This window comes from Diuraphis noxia, unplaced genomic scaffold, assembly GCF_037042655.1.
Source record: "Diuraphis noxia isolate RWA-SAM2 unplaced genomic scaffold, SU_Dnox_SAM2 contig0003, whole genome shotgun sequence".
Lineage (NCBI taxonomy): Eukaryota > Metazoa > Arthropoda > Insecta > Hemiptera > Aphididae > Diuraphis > Diuraphis noxia.
Window position 1 is genome coordinate 51,644,490 of NW_028301713.1, and position 19,655 is coordinate 51,664,144.

General features: G+C 29.9%; 1 protein-coding gene and 1 long non-coding RNA gene across 6 annotated transcripts; one reads left to right on the plus strand and one right to left on the minus strand.

The window, feature by feature from the left end:
• Window positions 1-2,650: 2,650 nt before the first annotated feature.
• Window positions 2,651-10,740, plus strand: LOC149057513 (uncharacterized). Of its 2 annotated transcripts, none has more exons than XR_016190843.1 (2): window positions 2,651-3,002; window positions 9,951-10,740. It is a non-coding gene; the product is annotated as an uncharacterized LOC149057513 (long non-coding RNA). The 2 variants fall into 2 exon arrangements; XR_016190844.1 differs by lacking the exon at window positions 2,651-3,002 and adding an exon at window positions 8,348-8,499.
• Oseg5 (intraflagellar transport protein Oseg5) lies at window positions 8,631-19,517 on the minus strand. 4 transcript variants are annotated; one of them, XM_089222793.1, is made up of 15 exons: window positions 17,853-19,517; window positions 16,330-16,410; window positions 16,138-16,248; window positions 15,881-16,059; window positions 15,316-15,405; window positions 14,769-14,933; window positions 13,557-13,681; window positions 13,236-13,484; window positions 12,012-12,175; window positions 11,738-11,926; window positions 11,509-11,656; window positions 10,132-10,426; window positions 9,604-9,743; window positions 8,851-8,971; window positions 8,631-8,759 (listed from the first exon to the last, which is right to left on the minus strand). In XM_089222793.1, the coding sequence occupies exons 1-15, from the start codon at window positions 17,869-17,871 to the stop codon at window positions 8,697-8,699; spliced, it is 2,139 nt and encodes a 712-aa protein (XP_089078919.1). In that variant the 5' UTR covers window positions 17,872-19,517; the 3' UTR covers window positions 8,631-8,696. The 4 variants fall into 4 exon arrangements, with proteins under 4 accessions (XP_089078919.1, XP_089078918.1, XP_089078917.1 ...); XM_089222792.1 differs by having other exon boundaries at window positions 14,796-14,933; window positions 16,330-16,499; XM_089222791.1 differs by having other exon boundaries at window positions 16,330-16,499.
• Window positions 19,518-19,655: the final 138 nt, after the last annotated feature.

A 19,655-nucleotide genomic window follows, 5' to 3' on the forward strand; every position in this document is an offset into this window, starting at 1 on the left:
CGATAAAAATTTATTTTTTGGGTAGAAAATATTGAAGATTTAATACAAGGCTCTTAATATATTGTTACAATAGCAGTTGAAAAATAAAAGAAATTTATAGTCACAATTTTTTTTTATAAGCATTCAAATTTTGAATTTTGACATAATACGTAATAATCATAAAAATTCGCAAATTGTATTAAGCTAAAAATTCATAAAAAATGTTCTTTTTAAATCTAAGATTTGAAAATTTAATACAAGATTCCTTAAAAATTTGCCAATCTTTATCAAAAAAAAATGTCCACCGGAAATTCAAATTAAATTTTTATTAGCATTTTAATTTCAAATATTGACAAAAATTCGTCAAAACCATGAATATTTGCAAATTATTTCGTAGTTCAAAACTCATAATTTTTTTTTTTTTTTAGGCTTATTCCGGGCCTTGAAGGTCCATCGCCGCTTCTACTACACCTCTCCACAATTCTCTGTTCTTCGCCAGTTGTTCTCCTTCTCTAATCCCCAGGAGCTTGAGGTCTTCTTTAACCCGGTCTGTCCATCGCTGTCTTGGCCTTCCTATCGGTCGTTTTTTATTTGGTTTCCACATTGTGACATCATATACTGTTTGGCCCTCCGCTCTCCATACATGCCCGGCCCAGCTTATTCGTCTGCTTTTAAGTATTCCCACTATGTTTGGCTCATTGAACATTGCCCTTAATTCTGCATTAGTTCTTCGTTCATATACATTTTCCTCGTTTCTTTTGGGTCCATAAATTCTTCGCAGTATTTTCCTTTCAAATAGTAGTAATCTCTTCTCGTCCGACTTTGTTGATGCCCATGCTCCACACGCATATAATACTATAGGTCTAATGAGTACTTTATATAGTCTTATTTTTGTATTTTTGGAGATTAATCTTGATTTAAATATAGGTACGAGCGCAAAATAGCTCTTATTTCCTGCAGTTATTCTCCTTTTAATCTCATCATGGCTGTTTGCTTGTTGGTTAACATCTACTCCCAGGTATTTAAAGTTTGTTACCCTTTCAAAGGTAAATCCACCGACTACTAACGAATTTTGTACTTGTTCTCTACGTGATACTATTAAGTATTTCGTTTTTCCTTCATTAACTTGTAGTCCAATCTCTTTTCCCTTACTTATTAATTTTTCTGCCGCCCGTTTTAGGTCCTCTTCGGTTTCTCCCATAATTATTATGTCATCAGCATACGCAGCTAGTGTGATTTGGTGTCCTCCTCTAGTTCTTAGGCCCGTAACATCATCATCAAGTACTTCTCTCACTACCGATTCTAGGGCTATGTTAAATAATGTGGGGGATAACGCATCTCCTTGTCTAAGACCTGTTTCAACTGAGAAATCTTCAGATATTTCTCCGTTGAACTTAACTATGCACTTGGACTTTTGCACACATGTCTTTATCAATCTCACCAATTTTGTAGGGATTCCGAGTTGGGTCATTACTTTCCATAATCTACCTCGATTTACGGAGTCATATGCCTGTTTGAAATCAACAAATAGTAGGTGCACATCTATGTCAAACTCGTGACTTTTCTCTACTATTTGTTTTATTGTATGAATTTGATCCACTGTAGATTTCCCTGACGTAAAACCTGCCTGATATTCCCCTATTATTTCCCTTGTAAATGCAATTATTTTGTATTTCAAAACTCATAATATTGTTTGTATTTATATCTAAGGTTATAAAATTTAACACTAAGTTTTCCATGAGTTTTGCTTCAAATAGCTATAGAGAAAATTTGAAGCGTCATTATAGGGAAAAATGTTTTGAGCGTTTGAGTTTTAAATTTTTATGAAATCGCGTAATGATAACGCGCGATTTATCCTCAAACCAGATATATGTATATCCATGATAATATAAAATATTATGAATTATGATAACTACATGCAATATTTTTGGAAAAATTGATTAACCAAGCCTTATTCAAAATGCGTCCTAATTGAAAAATAATTTATTTGTTTCAAAGTAGAATATATAACAATATTTAAACATAATATATCCTAGACTGACAAATCATCTCCGTTCAGAATCGTTTTTCGTATACAATGATACCTATCATTGCATTCAAATTTAATCCCATCCATTACAGTAACCTACTGTACAGCAGAGTGACATCCACGACTTACCCGCTTTTTCATAATGTTATCACTCGTACAGTATAACGATAGGGTATGGTATATATACATACAAAAGTATCCATGTATAACGTATATATTTTATATGTATGTAAGATATCACAATACACGACTTTCACAATTTAAACTCAATCTTAGGTAAATTTAGACTAAAAATTGAGGCCCTAAAAAAAAACCTGCCTAGGCCTTTCATATCCAAAGCCGACACTGTTTAATCATGTTTCATAACCTATATAAATATAGTGTCAGTTACCACTTTTATCATTATTCACTAATATATGTTATCAATTAATAAAGATTGTTATTTTTTAAATTTAATTTGGAAGTTTAAACTGTCTTATTTTCTTACTACTAAAAGGTTCAATAATCGTAAGTATACCTAAACTTAATTGATAAAATTGTTATTTTATATTATATACAAATATACAATCGTTATTTTGTTTATATGATGACTGACAAAAATACATCACGTAGTGATCTATTTTCATCAGTCGGGCTCAGACAGCCAAAGCGATAACTAGTGCACCGCCGTAGTGTATCGTACGTATATGCGGCTTATCTTTTCATTTAAATATCGTAACGAGGCATTAAAAACGTTTAATGGCCACGGTTTTACCAATTATTTTTATTCTAAACAAAAATACAATTCATAGAAAGAAAACTATGGGAAATTCTGCAAAGAGAGCTGTCTCGTCGACCTCCTCAAACTCCCCGACCAACAAGGATAAGAAAAACAATGTTTTCGTAACACCTGCAAATCGTTTCGAAGTTCTAGAAATGGAGGAACTAGACAACATTTTCGTGCAAACAGAATCTCAGCTCTTCTCACAAACTACCAAGACCTCGCCAGAACCAAGTAAGATAACACTCCCAAATTCTGTGCGTAAATTCGTCGTTTCCATACATCGCAATCATGTATCGATGTACGTCGATATCGTGACTTTTGTAACGCGGAGCGTGCCGTTAGTAAACCGTTGCACACGCCATTGCGAATAATATGTCTGGTACAGTGGTACATATCTGCATGTCTTGTTGCCTGGTATATTCATCGTTCTTTCAGTGCGAATGTTTGCGCGCCTCTCCCTCAAAGAAAATGCGTAATATATATATATATTAATAAATAACGCTCATCGCACCGTTGCAATAACGTTGGTCGCCGCGTAATTGTGCCAAACTATGTATTATTGTTATTTGGTAGATATTATACAACATATACTTTAATACAAAATGTACAATTTTGAAAATGCATGAACGGGTGGTAAGTCGGGGAGCTGTCCCGTCTACCCTCACGTATGTATAATATATATTGATATAGTCAATAAACGATGGCGACGCCGCGGAAGCAATGCGAAAGCAGTTCCCGCGGCTTCGTCGGTTAAAAATGAAAAAAAAATAGATATATATATATTATATAGTATGTGATTCAACCGTCACCATCATATATCATATATATTTATATGATGCATTACCTAATGGTAATAGAAATACATATAATAGAAATCGCTCACGTCCGTCACGCCGTCTCCGAGATCATCAACAATTCCATCCGGAATACGCAACAGACAAGTTATAGGCACTGCTGTACTCGGAAATACTAACCATGATTGTTCGTGTTTACCCGTATATGCCTTAACAATGTTAAATACACGGTGTTTGTTATTATTTTTGATTATTGACTGTTACGCTGGCGACCAGGCCTGATGAGACATCTTCGCAGTGAAATTTATTTTTGTACAGCTTTAAATGCTCACTACAACAGTTTAGGAAATCATTAAATAAAATTTGATCGAGTACTACGTTCGCCATCTTTATATTGTTGAATTTTGAGTGCACAACATTGAGTACATTCATCATCGTACAGCAGGATGACAAATCGTTTTTATTTTGACATGTTCGTGTTGTGTGTCAAACTGTCGACGTTACTAATCGTTTGAGGAATTAAACACTAGCCCGTTTGGCTTTTCTATTCTTAGTTTTGCGTTATTGTTTCGTTACTGTCCGCGCGTACGGCACATAGACATAGGTACTGAATGACGATTCATATGTCGTTACTTTTGTAACGTGTGTGGTGTGTTGTATGTCGTTGCGACGTTACATCGTTAGGTATTATAGTGTTAACAGTTATTATGTAGCATACAGCCTGCAACGTTACATTACGAAAAAATGCTCAATGTGTAACGAAATTTACAGCATCACTCTGTCGACGGCGCATGTCACATTGTTATGTAAAGATTTATTATTTGAAGGTGATCGTTTCGACTAAAAAAGTCACCGGACGAACCGATGAATAACATATGCGTCAAACTATATTAAGTAGTATATAGGTAGTTGTATTAAAATAGTATGTTGTAAGGCGTGCACATTATCCGCTCGTGTAAGTCCATCATAATACGTATGGTTGAGAGTCCGTCGAATACAAAGTTCCAGTAGAATTAGTTATCTAGTCTACTATATAGTTCACAGGCGCCGTCACTTTACAGTGACATTATGACGTGTACTCAGCAGCTGAACATTATCAGGTAAAAACATCATTAATTTTAAGTATAAAGTAGATAAATAACACATAGGACAATTTACGACACAATAGAAGAATCACATTATTAATATTGTAATGAGTTAAAAATAAGGTTCAACGTGAATCTGCTGAGATAAATGATATTAATTTAATTCATCGATGTGTGGTGATGTAATTATATTTCAAATTATTAATGTATCTTTATGAGAGATCAGTTAAATGTTGTTTTATTTTTATATTATGAATTATCTTTAACTCATTACTTTAATATTATCATTTGATATGATATTTAATGGGGGGGAGGGGTGAGTATTAGGAGAGTTTTCCTTTAGTTTAAATTTAAATAAAAAGGGAATGCATAAGGAGTGTCGAATAAATTTGTCACTTACCTTTTGTAGAAAATGTGAAGCAGAGTTACCTCTGTACGACCTTCATCCTCAATGTTATCGGATATTGACCAGGAAAAATATATTGAAATAAATGTTATAACGTTTAGAGAAGTATATTGCAACTGATTTATTTTAATCTTAAAATTACATAAATTAAATATAAAAGAAATATACAATGAGCAGATAAAATTGAGTGGGCGACTCGGTGACGTTTTGGGTGTCGTGTGGACTTTGTCACGCGAAAAATTAAAATTGAGAAAATTCTATTCTAAAAATTTTACTGGTAAAAAATTCAAAGAAATTAATTATAAAGATTTTAAAAGTTATAATATTTATAATGTAAAATTTAATATGTTACTACATTGTCACTATGTTTATTATGTTCTATTTAGGGCTGCAAACGAGTTGATTCCCGGGTTATTGAATAATTTTTTTCAATATTTAGTCAAATATTCAGCCTGTTAGTGTAACCATAAAAACACCACGGTAGGCTGAAAAGTGATAAGTTTCTCAAAAATGTTGTCCAATTTAATTATTTTTTTTAATAATTTAAAAAAGTGATTTATAAAAAAATTTTGTAGGTAAACAATTATTATTAAAACAATTTAGTAACTAGGTAAAAAATTATTATTAAAAAAATTTGGTAAAAATGTATAACACATTGATGTTAAAAATTGGTATTGGGTAATGGCACGGATTAAAGATACTATCTTTAATTGTGGGTAATGGGATGTACCTGCAGTATACTGCGACATCACTTTTCTCAACAAAATTTATTTGTCTTGGTTATTTTTAGATTTTATATAAGGTACAGAAGTGAGCAACGTGTTCGAAGATCTGATTGAGCGATCAATCTGGGATGGAACTATTACGGACCAATCCTTCGTAAGATTACATTGAATGTTGGATACATGAAATTATTGCCCGGTGAGATGACCGTTACCTAAAACTTTCTCATAACGTAAAATAAAATAAAGTTGGATGTTGCTAATGTAGGCGTATATAATATAATAAATCTAATTATGCATTCAATATAGATACAATAAGTGACGTTAAGTGTACATTATATAAGTTAGGTACTTAATAATAAATAGCATGCGTATGACGCGGTGGCGGCTCGTGGCTCGGACGACGGGACGATAGCACACCCTACTAAAATTAATGAAAAGAAGAAAATTAATTGTATTCTTAATTCTATAATTTGTTTTAATTAATTTTCATTTGAACTGCAATTTCAAATATTATTATATTATAATTGTTATAAATTTATAATACATATTTCGTCATGTGCAAACATTAAATTTGTTTTAATCAGATAGGTACTAACTAAGAGAGCATACGGGTAGGTAACGTACAATACGAGCGACGTTGTTTGGATGACGACCGGCAGAGTCGTCCGAGCAATCCTAAATAGTAAATAATATTATGTACATTATAATTATTTATAATCGAAGGCACTGCAATCATATGCGTGCGTGTACATTTTTTATACTGCTGTCTTATACAGAGTGATTCTTTTAAGTGGGTACACTAATTATCTCGAAAAGTATTTACTTTTTTCAAAATATTTTTTTACATGGTTTCAAATAAGTTGTTAAAAAACCAACGTTTTTATTAAGTTTTTTACTTTTTTGTATGACAACATAGAGTTTGAATTTCATATTCCAAAGCAGAATATTTTTCTAAGTATTTTGATTCATAAAAATCGAATTTAGGACGAGTAGTTTATGAGTTATATATATTTAAAGTTTAGACAAGCTAACTCCACTCTGCCAAACCCTGTATACGCATTTTGGACAACTGATAGTGTTGTCCGTGTCATAATATATTATTTTTAATTTTATATTATTATTTTTTTTTTACCTATATTTAAATCGATAATTTGTTACATCAATGATTAGCGATATTATATTTTTAAAGTTGCATCTCCACCACCAGTACCCGTGAGCCGTCATGGTATGATTTATAGTAAAAATAATACTGTAATAGCATTTTATTTGGCATATAGCAAACTCGCATAAAACATAATCACAGATAAACAGAACCTCTGGTATGGTTGACGAGTGCGTAATTAATGAAATGGATTATATTATATTATGAATAAAATATGATCTAGGTTGACTAATTAATTGTTAATCGATAATGATATGATAACGACGATGTACTAAAATCAGTTTATTATGTATGGTCTTAATGTAAACTGTAAAGTAACGTCTGATACATGTCTGCACATAGAAGTGCGGCCCGAGTTTGGGTATTTCAGTATTTTGTATAATACTCTGAAATGTGAAAACAAGACTACAACTTACAAGGTTCATAATATGGGTATGAATAGCGTGAACGTAGCTACAAAGTACAGGTACATCGAATATGCTTGGGCCTATGCTATCGGTGGACTGCTCAAACGCTCATAGGTAATATCAATAATATGACAAATGATAATGTGTCGTATCATATAATTTTCTGTCATAGTTATCGATTTGATCAAAAGTTTATGGAACAGGAGCAATGCTCGAACTGCGTGAAACGTCACACGGTAGGATGATATTAGAGACGAGCGGTTCTTCAGTTCCCGTTGATCCCGAGGCGGATAAAAGCAGTCGAAGTCCCGCACTCTTATGGTCGAAAGCAACCAATAACCAATAAAGTAACGTGAATTTATACGTGAAAGATTACGTTCGGTGTTCGGTGGTAACTGGTAAGTCACCCTCTCGCTTTCTCCAAGGCTCACCGACAGTATGCGAGGGCGAAAACCATACGAAATGTGTCAGTAGAGAGGCGATTCGGTCGCCGACGATACCACAGTACCACTTCTTCGATCGACGTTTTTATTTATTTTTTTTTTGTCATCGACATCATCATCACTAATGTCGTCACACAGCAGTCGCTCACCCGAGGCCACGCCATACGGCGTCTTATTTTGATACATTCGTCTGCCGGAACGGTCGGCCATAAAATTTTGTATTGATGAGATAAAATCGCAGTGGCCCACAAGTCACAACTGATTACTATATCACAGGGGCGTATTTATGGGGGTGGCTGAGAGGGCTTTAGCCCCCCCCCCCCCCAGAAATCCAGGAATTGTTTATGAAGTCGGCTTATTATGTCCTATCAGATGTAAATTTTCTAACTCATATAGGCTGAATTGGGAATTTCGGTTGGAGAAAATACCACAGCCCCCCCCCCCCCAAAAAAAAAAAGAAAAATATCTAAATACACCCTTGCTATATCAACATCTGTGTATAGTGTACTATTGACATGTCTTGTCCAATGTTTCTTAATGTTTTTTATATTATATAGTAACATTCACTGACACAACCACTTGAAATCACGTTTAAAAATTACAAAAATGTGTTTGGTCTTCTTCAAGTCACACGTTTGAATCGTTTGATACAATAATCAAATTATCGTTTGAGTAGCTGTGGCACACATCATTATTCTTTTTATAGGTAATTAATAATAGTTTATTATACTTTTGAGGATCATACCAGTATACCGCGTTTATAAAGTCGGTTTGAAAAATGCAGTGAATAAATACTGCAAACTGACGATTGATTAGGTATATAAAATAAAGACAATATTTATTTCATAAACATTTGATCTAATAACGCATACAAAAAAAAAATTGACACAAATGTCTCATACATTATGGACGTTGTTTTTCGATTTCTTCGATTTCTTTCAAGACTTCTTCGGTATCAATTTCTACCTGAAAAAAAGATAATTAATAAAACATTATTATGATTGTCATTAATATATTACATATTTGATAAATTATGTTTAAATCAAGTATCTCATACATTAGAGTATTTCAAAAACTTATCATTTGTTTCTTCTTTTTTGTAAAAATCTAAATAATTTCTTCGTTTATAAATAACTGTATTTAGGTATTTTTTATGTTTTACTGCTAACTCCAAAGCTCTGAAAAAATCACAAAAAGTAAATTAATTCAAGAAATTATACAGATTCGTGAATATTATATTATTCACACGACTCATATTTTACCAATATAATTATTTATCATTCAATATTCTGCTATATTTATTTATAAATTAAGTTTGTGAATTTTTAAATAAATAATAAATATATCAGCAGAAATAAAGATTACCATTTAAACTAAAATACAAAATAGCATTTAAAATTAAAATAAAGTGAGTAATGTTGAACAAAAACTAACGTGACTCTTAAGTCATAAGTCCCTCGGTTTAAATAAAAAAATCCTCAACATCATCACCATATGTTATAGAAAATCAAAGCTTTTTCAATCCACACAAAGTTCAAATCATGTATAAATCTGTTTTAAGCCCTAAATGGGCACTTGTAATTTAAAATTGGAGTTTTGTGTAAAGCCATCTCAAATTTGTATTTCGTACTACAAATACGTAATAATATATACAATATACACAATAATAGTATAACACTCCAAATTTTCAATCGACCATTCTCCGTATTATACAACATGCCGTGTTTTGTTCATTGTTATATAGGTAGTAGGTACCCACTAATCACTATACTTAATATTTAATACTTATTCAATGTGTTGGATTACACACCTACTCCAGTTATGTATATGCACGTTAAACATGATAGCTTTAAATGTGGATCCGTTTCTCAGCAAAATGGATTCGGCTTCAGATATTTTTCCAGATAGCAAAGCTAGTGATGACTCCTGTTCCGTTCTGTCAGATATTGTCTGAGACAAAAAATAAAAACTACAAAAACTACATATTCGATGAAAAATAATGTGTATTATACTATGATGCGTATATGTTATAACGTACATACATAATATATATGTATGCAAATATAACAGTGCACTAACAAACACAATATAGTTTTAACGCCTTGTAATTTCTTAAGATTTTTATAAAAACAAACTAAACATTGTATTTTATTCCAGGAGCAATGAAACAGAGTGGTTGCAACTGATGTATTAGGAATCTATGGGAACTGATTCAAGACACTACATAGGTATATACTATATATATATGTGCATATACCTTGCATTATTATTTATCATAATACGCTGCATATAGTTATAATATATGAACAGTAATTAATATCTAAAGATCTATCATTACCTTTATGTGTTGGATAAATGTTGCTCTCTCGATCTGTCCGATGGCAAGAAAACTCTCTTCGGCAGTGTCCAGCTGTTTAGCCAACACGGCAGAACCGGCTAGAAGTGCCCACATCGCTTCATTCTTTACCTCTCTGCAAATGGTTCGACATTCCATCCATTTACTTGCACTGATGTAATTCTTCATAGCTTCCAAATAAGGGGACACCTGGACAAATATCTTGACGCCATCTGTGTTGATCAAACTCACCATATTGTCTTCGTATGACTCGATGTTTAACTTGTTACCGTAAAAACTATATACATTCAATGAAAACCCCCAAAAAATTGAAACATATTTATAAAAATGTCAATCATACAACAACCATTTTGATTAAAGTTCAATTATTAATTTCAATTCAAATATGGGATTATGGGATATCCAAGGAGTCAAAGAGCGCAAAAGAGAAATACGGAGACTACTGCGTCTCGCATCCTGTTGTACACTTGTACCTAAATATAGGCTCTCGCATCTCGATACTGTGGCCTGCAGAGTGATTAATTCGATAGTCACGCTCATTATCTTGAAAATCTTTTTAAATGATTTCAATTTCTTAGCAGTGGCACCAAACCCTATGTTAATGTAGGACAACTGTCCTACATATAAAATTGGTGGTGTATTTTGGTAGAATAAATTAACAAATTAATGGTGATTTAGTGTTATGAATTAGTGGTGAGTGGGCAGGCGAAACGCAAGATAAAAATTTAAGGATGGGGGGGGGGAAGTGTGAAAAAATGTTCAAAAAAATATCATACTAGGTATTCATATTGTATTTATGTAGGTCAGGTAATTTATTTTTTGTTCCTGATATAGGGGAGGGGGGGGGGTAACCTACATATTTTTTTTTTACTTAGGCGCTACTGTTTCTTAGTATTTGTAACATTTTACTTTTTTAAAACTTTTTGTGATAATGACATATATTTGAATTTTATATCCTAAATCAGAATATTGTTCTGAGAATTTCAAACTATAATTATAGTATTACATTTTAATAACAATTATAATAATTTAAATTTTTGGATAAGCGTAATGAAGTATAGGTACTACCCCAAAATATTTTGATTCATCACTAGGTACTCTTCTAATAATTATAACTTTGACTAAAGACTGAAATTTAATTTTTATGTGTATCAAAATTGTCAAAAAAATACTGATTTGTATGAAAAAAAAATGTATTTTTCATCAAAAATAAATAAAATAGAATTTCATAACTTATAGACTTCTTCTATGAAATCAGTATTATGTTACATGAAAGAATATCCCATCATATTTGATTATTGTGTATAGTATCATAGCAAATTATAAAGGCAACGATAATAGTTATAAGTTATAATATACCTTAAGTCATTTTTTTCTAATGACTTCCGCACAAGGATTTGGTCGTTCAGTAGAAGTAAAGGGTCATACCACACTATTAGATTCGTATATTGCAACGCAGCCAGTGATTCTGTTTGACTGTTCCAGCACATGCTATGAAACATGGAACCTATGGACCATAAAAATATAATATAATTTAGTCAATGCTATTTATGATATATAATGATGTATACATATCAGTAATTTGTACCAAGTTTATATGTTTTAGCACCATCTTTATGCCCTATATGGACGATAAATATGTTCATGCTCGAATCAATCAACGCCAAATAACGTTTATCTTGAATTTTGGTGGTCATCAATTGCACATCAGTAATTGCGAATCCGTGTTTAATTGTGGGCAATGAAATTAACGGTGCTATTTCAAATAAGTGTATCACTACGACGAAAAAACGAATTAAATTTATTGGAACATACAAAATATGTATGTAATGTTAGTCTCAAAATGTGTTATTAGTAATCACTTTTATAATTTAGTTGATCTCTTACAGCCAATATGTGATCAGACATAGATACGTGATTTCTCTGAACTACATCACATTGCATATTCTGCCATTTAGGAGACGAAATCAATTTACAGTCAAATGTATAAATGTCGACTCGACTTATCGATAATATAGCAAAATACCTAAAATACATGATTTTAAAAAATAAGTAAATTTACCTTACTTTCAAACAAATTATTTTATTTCTTTTTTAATGTATAAAAACAATATTCTTATATTCTTATTTAATTTAAAGTATACATAGTACATTTATCGATTAATTTTGCCGTTTTAAAAAACAGCTAAGTATTTTAATGATACAATTTAAAATTCCATGATATTTATAATGAATTATAATGCCTATAGACTCCTACGGAACGCCACAACAAGTATTTTTCTTATGACAAGTGAAAATATCTTAAATCATAACAGTAAGTCAATAACAAGTGATTTATGGCATTATGTTATTAATGGATGACCAAGGCTAGATTAAGTTGATGAATATGAATCGAAAATCGAAAGAAAAATGTTTAAGTTTTTACATTTTAGGTACTAATAAGTAATAGGATAAAAGCTTCACTAAATGCGGCAACTATAATTTGAAAATGTATTGATTTTATTAACATTTTATAATTCGTAAACATTTCCAAAACATAAATAAGGAGCAATAGTATCTAACTAGACACTGGGCTGAATATTAAATCAGTTTTATATCTTATGTAATAATATTATGCAAAATCATTATATAGACCCCCTACATGATTATTATCTTTAGTAGGTAAATAAAAGTTAATAACTCAGATATCTAATTGTTCGAATTAAGATTTAAGTATGCATCAAATTTAAAAAAAATCATATTATATTTTAATAGTTTAGAGTAAAATTATATAGCGTTTTTTATTTGAAAAAAACTAGTTTATATAGATACTCTTTAGTCTTTTGTTACTCCTTTTCAAAATATAGTCTCAAAAAACCTATACCTACTTAAAAAATTCCTTATACGGAATTTGAATAAATAGGTACAAATACGAGTATAAACAATACCTACGAGGTAAGCATACTTGGTGAATCAACACGTACCTGCCACAATAGAAAAATAGTTGTAACTTATTTTTGCATGTAGAATTATGTATACTATATGATTACTATAACTAATCAAGTGTATTATAATCAATAATTATATTGGATGTAATTTGTATTTACTTTTCGGACAAAATTATCATAAACACGTTCGTGTCTTTTAAATTGATAATTTGCGGAGTGTTTAGATTGGGCATTTGATAAACAAAACACTGAGTGCAAGTGGTAACTATCAAATGGTTGTACTCCAAAGCTACGTGAACGATACGTTCGGGGAAATCAAGGTTTTCTTTGGTTTCATTTAATATGTCCTTCACGGCCATTGTTTTCCGCGATGTGATCAAACAATGGAAATTCCGTCTCGAAAAACTTCTGCAACATTAATATAGGGGTCATTAATTTACTGAGAATATAAAAATTATAATCTTTGTAAAATAATCCAACCTTTCGACTAAAGTAGAAATCATTAGTTTTCCATTAGCGCACACGGCAGCTACTTGAGTACTATCCGGCGACCAACAAAGCGAACAAATGCTTCCACAGTCGACATAATCTGTCGACAGTACTATCTATTAAATAATATAAATAATCATATTATTGTTATAATAATTATTTATAACCAAAATGAAAAGATTTTCATAAATATTTTTACCACACATGCATACCTACATTTATTATAACTTATTTTAACAATATATAATATGCATTATTATTTTTTCGTTACAAAAATGTTCAGTTTAAAAAAAATCAATATGTTAAACTGTCCACTTATAACATAATAAATAATATTATATATTAATATATTATATTATAGTATGGTATACAAAAATTGAATATACATTTTATATTAGGTAAATTATAATGTGGGTATATTTGTTCGTTGTTGCAGGTTATTTAATTCTCTGAATTTTAACTTATTAGCTACCTATACAAAGAATTATTCCATTAATATATTGTTGTGTGCGGTTCATTTACATATTTGAAGATCTAATATTATTGGTAAAATCTGTATTATTCTGATAATTTATTTCTATAATAAATTGGTAAACATTTTATTTTGTTTAAGTTTAAAAGTATTAAATTAATTTTATTTTTTTTAAATTTATTATCTTATATAATAAATAATAATCATTCTATAAAATAGGTATGCGATTTGTTTTTGGAAAATATTAGTCTAACCATTGGTTATAATTTATAAACACTAATATGTATAATTGATGGTTTAACCTATTATTGTTAGAAAAAAAAACTAATTTTAAAAACCAATAAAATAGTTAATACCTATAGACTATAGTATTTAGTAATACAGATATAATAAAATATCCTCAGAAAGTCAGACATTTAGGTTGATAGCCTGTCTCCACTTGTAATCATTTTTCGTATATAATGATTTACCATTGAATTCGAATTTAACAATATTGGTGCGCACACATTAAAAATTTAAATTTTACCATAACCACACCATGTAGGGTATAGTAAGGCACTAGGACCTACGATGTGAACTCTTCAGTCTACACTTTCAACCTGCATGGATCCGCATCTGTTTATAAAGCACCTTAGTCCTTAGTACCTACCTATCTATACTCCGATTATGGATATTAATCATATTTTTATTTATATGAACTAAATTACCTTTATTCACTATTAAATACTTACACAATTTATTTTTGAAATAATACTCACTCCGTATTGATTACAAAGTAGAATTGTGTTGTAAAAACTAACAACTAGCAAATTTCCATCAGACTTCCAACAAAGTGAAGTTACTGGGTGTGTGAGTTGTTCACTTACAAACACAGAATTTCCATATGAATCCCAAATCTATAAAATAATATATATAATATATTATATAGGCTGCAAATGTGTTCAAAAATATGTTGAATAAACAAATTAAAAGTAAATATATATAATTAACATTTAAAAATAAAAATAGCTATTTTACACACAAAAAAATAAGCAATTTTAATTCCGATAGGTACAGAAAAAGGCTTTTACGTAAATTATTGAAACCATAAAATGTTAAAGACATTCGTGTTAATCTTGTTGACATTTAGCCATTTGGGCGACGAAAAAAACGCTATAATCTACAGAATTTAATTACCTATGTTGTTGTGTAAACCTATTATTATAGAATTAAAAGTTAAAAGTACCTATTTATTTTATGAATTAAAATTAATTACATATTAAAATATAATATAGATACCTTATAGTAACAATCTTCGCCTCCCGATACAATCAAATCGTTGGCTTTACACCACGAAACTTTATGTATAAGATCACTATGGCCTCTAATCTAAATAAATATATGTATAAGATGTTTATTAAAATTAAGTTGATATGTAATAGCATTGAGTATATTTAACATTGAATATTATATTAAAGAAACTTGTAAATAACTCAAATAAGTGATGTTGTAACTTAGACATTGTCACATAAGCCAATTTAAAGGTGTATGAGACTACCAATGCATATGAATTTACTGGATCTTTCAACTGTCGTCATTTTTATTTTTGGCTTACCAGCGATTAACTTTAAATTATATTATCCTAAATTTGATTTACCCTTATAAAAACCCAGAAAACAAATTCAAAAACAAAAATTATTAAAATACAATATAATAATAAGTCCACCAGTACAGAGATTGTATATTTGAGAGTTTGAGACTATAAAGTAGAAAACCACTTCAAATCTCTTGTCACTTCGGATTACCAATAATCAAATCCAAAATTCACCTAAAGCCTAAAGTGTACATAAACTAATAAACATACTCTAATTGTTTTTATGTTCGCTTTTAATGATTTAATACAAAGTGTATCATGTTGAGTATACACAATTTTAGATGAATCGGAATTCCAGTCAGCCGACAATATTGGCTCAGCATTTACGACCAATTTTGTTCTTAACATTCCGATACGAGACCATATTTTTATAGATCCGTCTTCGCCAGCTATAAGTTATAACAATCAAAAATAAAATTATAGTAGGTAATTAATTTTTTAAATATCAATGTATTATAGGTACTAACCTGTTAATAAAGTGGAACCATCAGGACTCCATTTCCCTACCGTTGCGTTACCTTCATGCGCGTCTATAGTTTTATCGATTTTAGAGATTTTGCTCATTAAATGTAACTTGCCTATAGCAAACCAAAAAATAATAATATTATTAATTGTAATTCTATAACTATCCTTAACTTTCCATTTTATTATCAACATACCATTTGATGAAGTTATAAGGATTTGTTCAATCCCTGCTGTCTTGTTCGTTAGTCTCTGTGTACTAGATAACATGTGCAAATCTATAGGATACGACAATTCATCAGGAAAATCGCACAACTTTATATTTTCTTTTGTGGTTTGACTCCATTTTGATAATGTTGAGTCGTTTCTAAGTTGCACAACCGAAAGTATTTAAATTATAAAAGAAATATTTTATTAAGTAACAATTCTACAACAGTACAATACTACAATAGGTATCTAAATGCATAAATGTCTACAGGATGATTTTTTAAGAGCCTATTTTCCTTTTAATAGTATATTTATTCAAATTTTGATTTTTAGATTTTTAGCGTAAAAGGCTAAAGACCACATTTTAAAATTCCTAATTGTTTTGTACTGCTTAAGGAGTATTCTGTGGCGAGTTTTCTTTGGTGATAGGCATTTCCTTTTCATTTCTTGAACTTTTTTACTGCAAATTATTTAGCATATTATTTTGTAGAAAATGTAGGTATCTAAATCAAAATTCTAAAATGAGTAGTTTATGCTAATAATAATAATCCTTAAAAATTGTTTCACAAAATTAGGTTACTATATTTAATATTAAGTGTGGTAGTATTTATTAAGCTTTTATTTCTTTTTAAAAATTATTTGTAGGTAGATATTGATAAATCAATAGTAATAACTGATATTTTAAAATCATCTAAGCTCCCATACCTACTTAATCCTGACACATTATGTACTTATTAATTACCAAAGTTAAATTATCTTTAATGCCTACACAAAGTATTTAACTCATGAACTACTCATTCAAAATTTTGATTCAGATATACCAAAATCATAAAATATAAATATATTTCTGCTGAAAAATTCAAAAATAAATAGTGAATTATACATATTAATTGTATGTATTATTAAGACAAATAATAAAACATTTTATGGTTAAGAGCACTCTATACTCACATTTGTTATCTCTGTCTTCCAAGTGAGTAGTATGGAAAATTTATTTTTAGCAAAATCAACAGTTTACATTTAGCTTCATTAATTCAAAAATTTATATGTATGGGGTTATATGTTTTTAGAAAAATCTATAAGCCTCATACTCCCCTTAGTAGCGTTCACTAAGAGTTACGATCAGAAGCTTAGTAGTGTGCGCAGGATTTTGGTTTGGTTGGGTTTTACATAATATTGATTGCAAACTCGGGGTTAATCCCATTTGCATAATTTTTTGCTAAACAGTTTTTATATAATTAACAGAGACAAATTATAGTTGTGAACATGGGCTAAAGCGCGTTTTTCAAAATCAATATTATGGAGGATATGAGTAAATTTACCGCCAAAAAAATTGGGCTGTCCATGCCTAAGGAAATACCTTTTACTTTTTAGTAGGTAGCTACTGAAAAAACTTCCAATTTTCCAACAAAATAATATTATTATTACAGGCTAAACATTCTACAAATAAACTAATTTAATATTATATTTGACATTTTTTACAAAAAAAAAATTAATTTAATCTTCCTCAAACCTTCCAATAATAATCTCATCGTTTCCAGTCCAACCAATACAAACAACAGATTGATCCACAGAATCTTTTATTATTGTGGATTTGAAACGCATTTTTAACTCAATGAATGTAAACAAACTACTCGTATAATAAGTATATATTTATTTATTCATAATTATAGTATTTTATCTAAATTTAATATATACAAAATATTATGTTTGTAACAAAAACCACAAACAGAAATTATACAACACCAGCAAAACCATTGCTCAAAATTATTTTTAAATTACACACTATCTTCACCACCAATTAAAAAATAAATATCTTCGCAAATGTGGTTACACACATAGGTATTGTCGGTATTGATGACTAATTGTTTGTACACAATTTTCCATAGCAACAACTTTTAGTCATAGCTTGTGGGTATAACTATTGTGGCACTGTGTTCACTACAAAGTGAGACTATTTAAAATTATTGTCCAACATTTTAGCTTGTGTAATTCCAACATAAGTTCAAATATGTAAGATACAGCTATTATAAAACAAATCTACCTTTTTATTTTATTGTACAAAACTTAACAAAAAATTGCATTAACTGAGGTGGAAATATTTATTCAAAATATTCAAACGGTGATGTTGATAAAATATTAAGATATTTTAATTTAAGAAAAAGGGACACCTGGTAAAAATTTCAACCTTGTAACCACTTACTTAAGTTGTTGGTTATTATTATCATATTATCATATAAAACCGAAATCAAGCAAAAGAGGAAATCTTTGTTACGGTTTGGCTTCAAAACTACTTATTGGATCGTCTTGCAATTTTTTTTAAATTTAAGAGGACATCACAGAGAAGGTTTTGGGCATGAAAAATTTGAGAAAGTTACCTGATGCAATGACTGTTTCGCCATCTGTCCAGCAAAAAATGAGCAAAAATAAAATATAAATATTATTTACAAAGAACTATTATAACCTTAATAGAAATATGTACAGAGATAATATATAAATTAAAAAATAAAAAAGGTACAAAAATATAAGAAAATAGTAGTTTTTTCATCCTCATTTTTTTCATATAAAATAGTTGAATACCTCCCGGGCTATTTTTCCCTGGACAACGCCAGGTAATTCAGCTATCTATTTATATGTAAAATATACTGCTAGCATAATCAAGGATTTTATATTAATTCACCGTTAGTGGAATTAAGTAAAAATGGAAACTTGGTATAACTTTAATACTTTAGAGTTAAATCATAAACTTAAGTACAAACAGTACCAAGTTCGCGATCTACCGCAAGTAGATTGCCTACCTGATAATATTATACTTCTGCAAATCAGAATTTTTATTCCAGGTAACGGAAAAGTTAAGATAAGTTTTGAAATCCATACACCGATTATTAAATAACGAATTGAACAAAGTTTGAGTCATATAAATTTAGTACATTTAACGGGCAACAAAGTGCACTGGATCATTTAATTATATACATCAAAACCAGATTGTATAAAACAAATGGATTTACCTGTATATAAATGAATTAACTATTTTTAGTTATCATACATACGCAATTAAAAGTATACAGCAGCAGTTTTTTTTTTAAACACAAAACATTTTAAAGAGGCCTCTATTTTTAAGGGACACAATGCAAATTATGGTCAGAGTATCCAAAAAATCAAAATTTCTACCACATAATTTTAATATGCAAATGTTTTCTTGCACAATCAAATGACAACACTTATTGAATACATTTATTTAACTAAGTCAAAAATTTGTAAATTGTAGGTTGCTTAGTTATTTGAAGGCATTTAATTTAAATAAATTCATAAATGT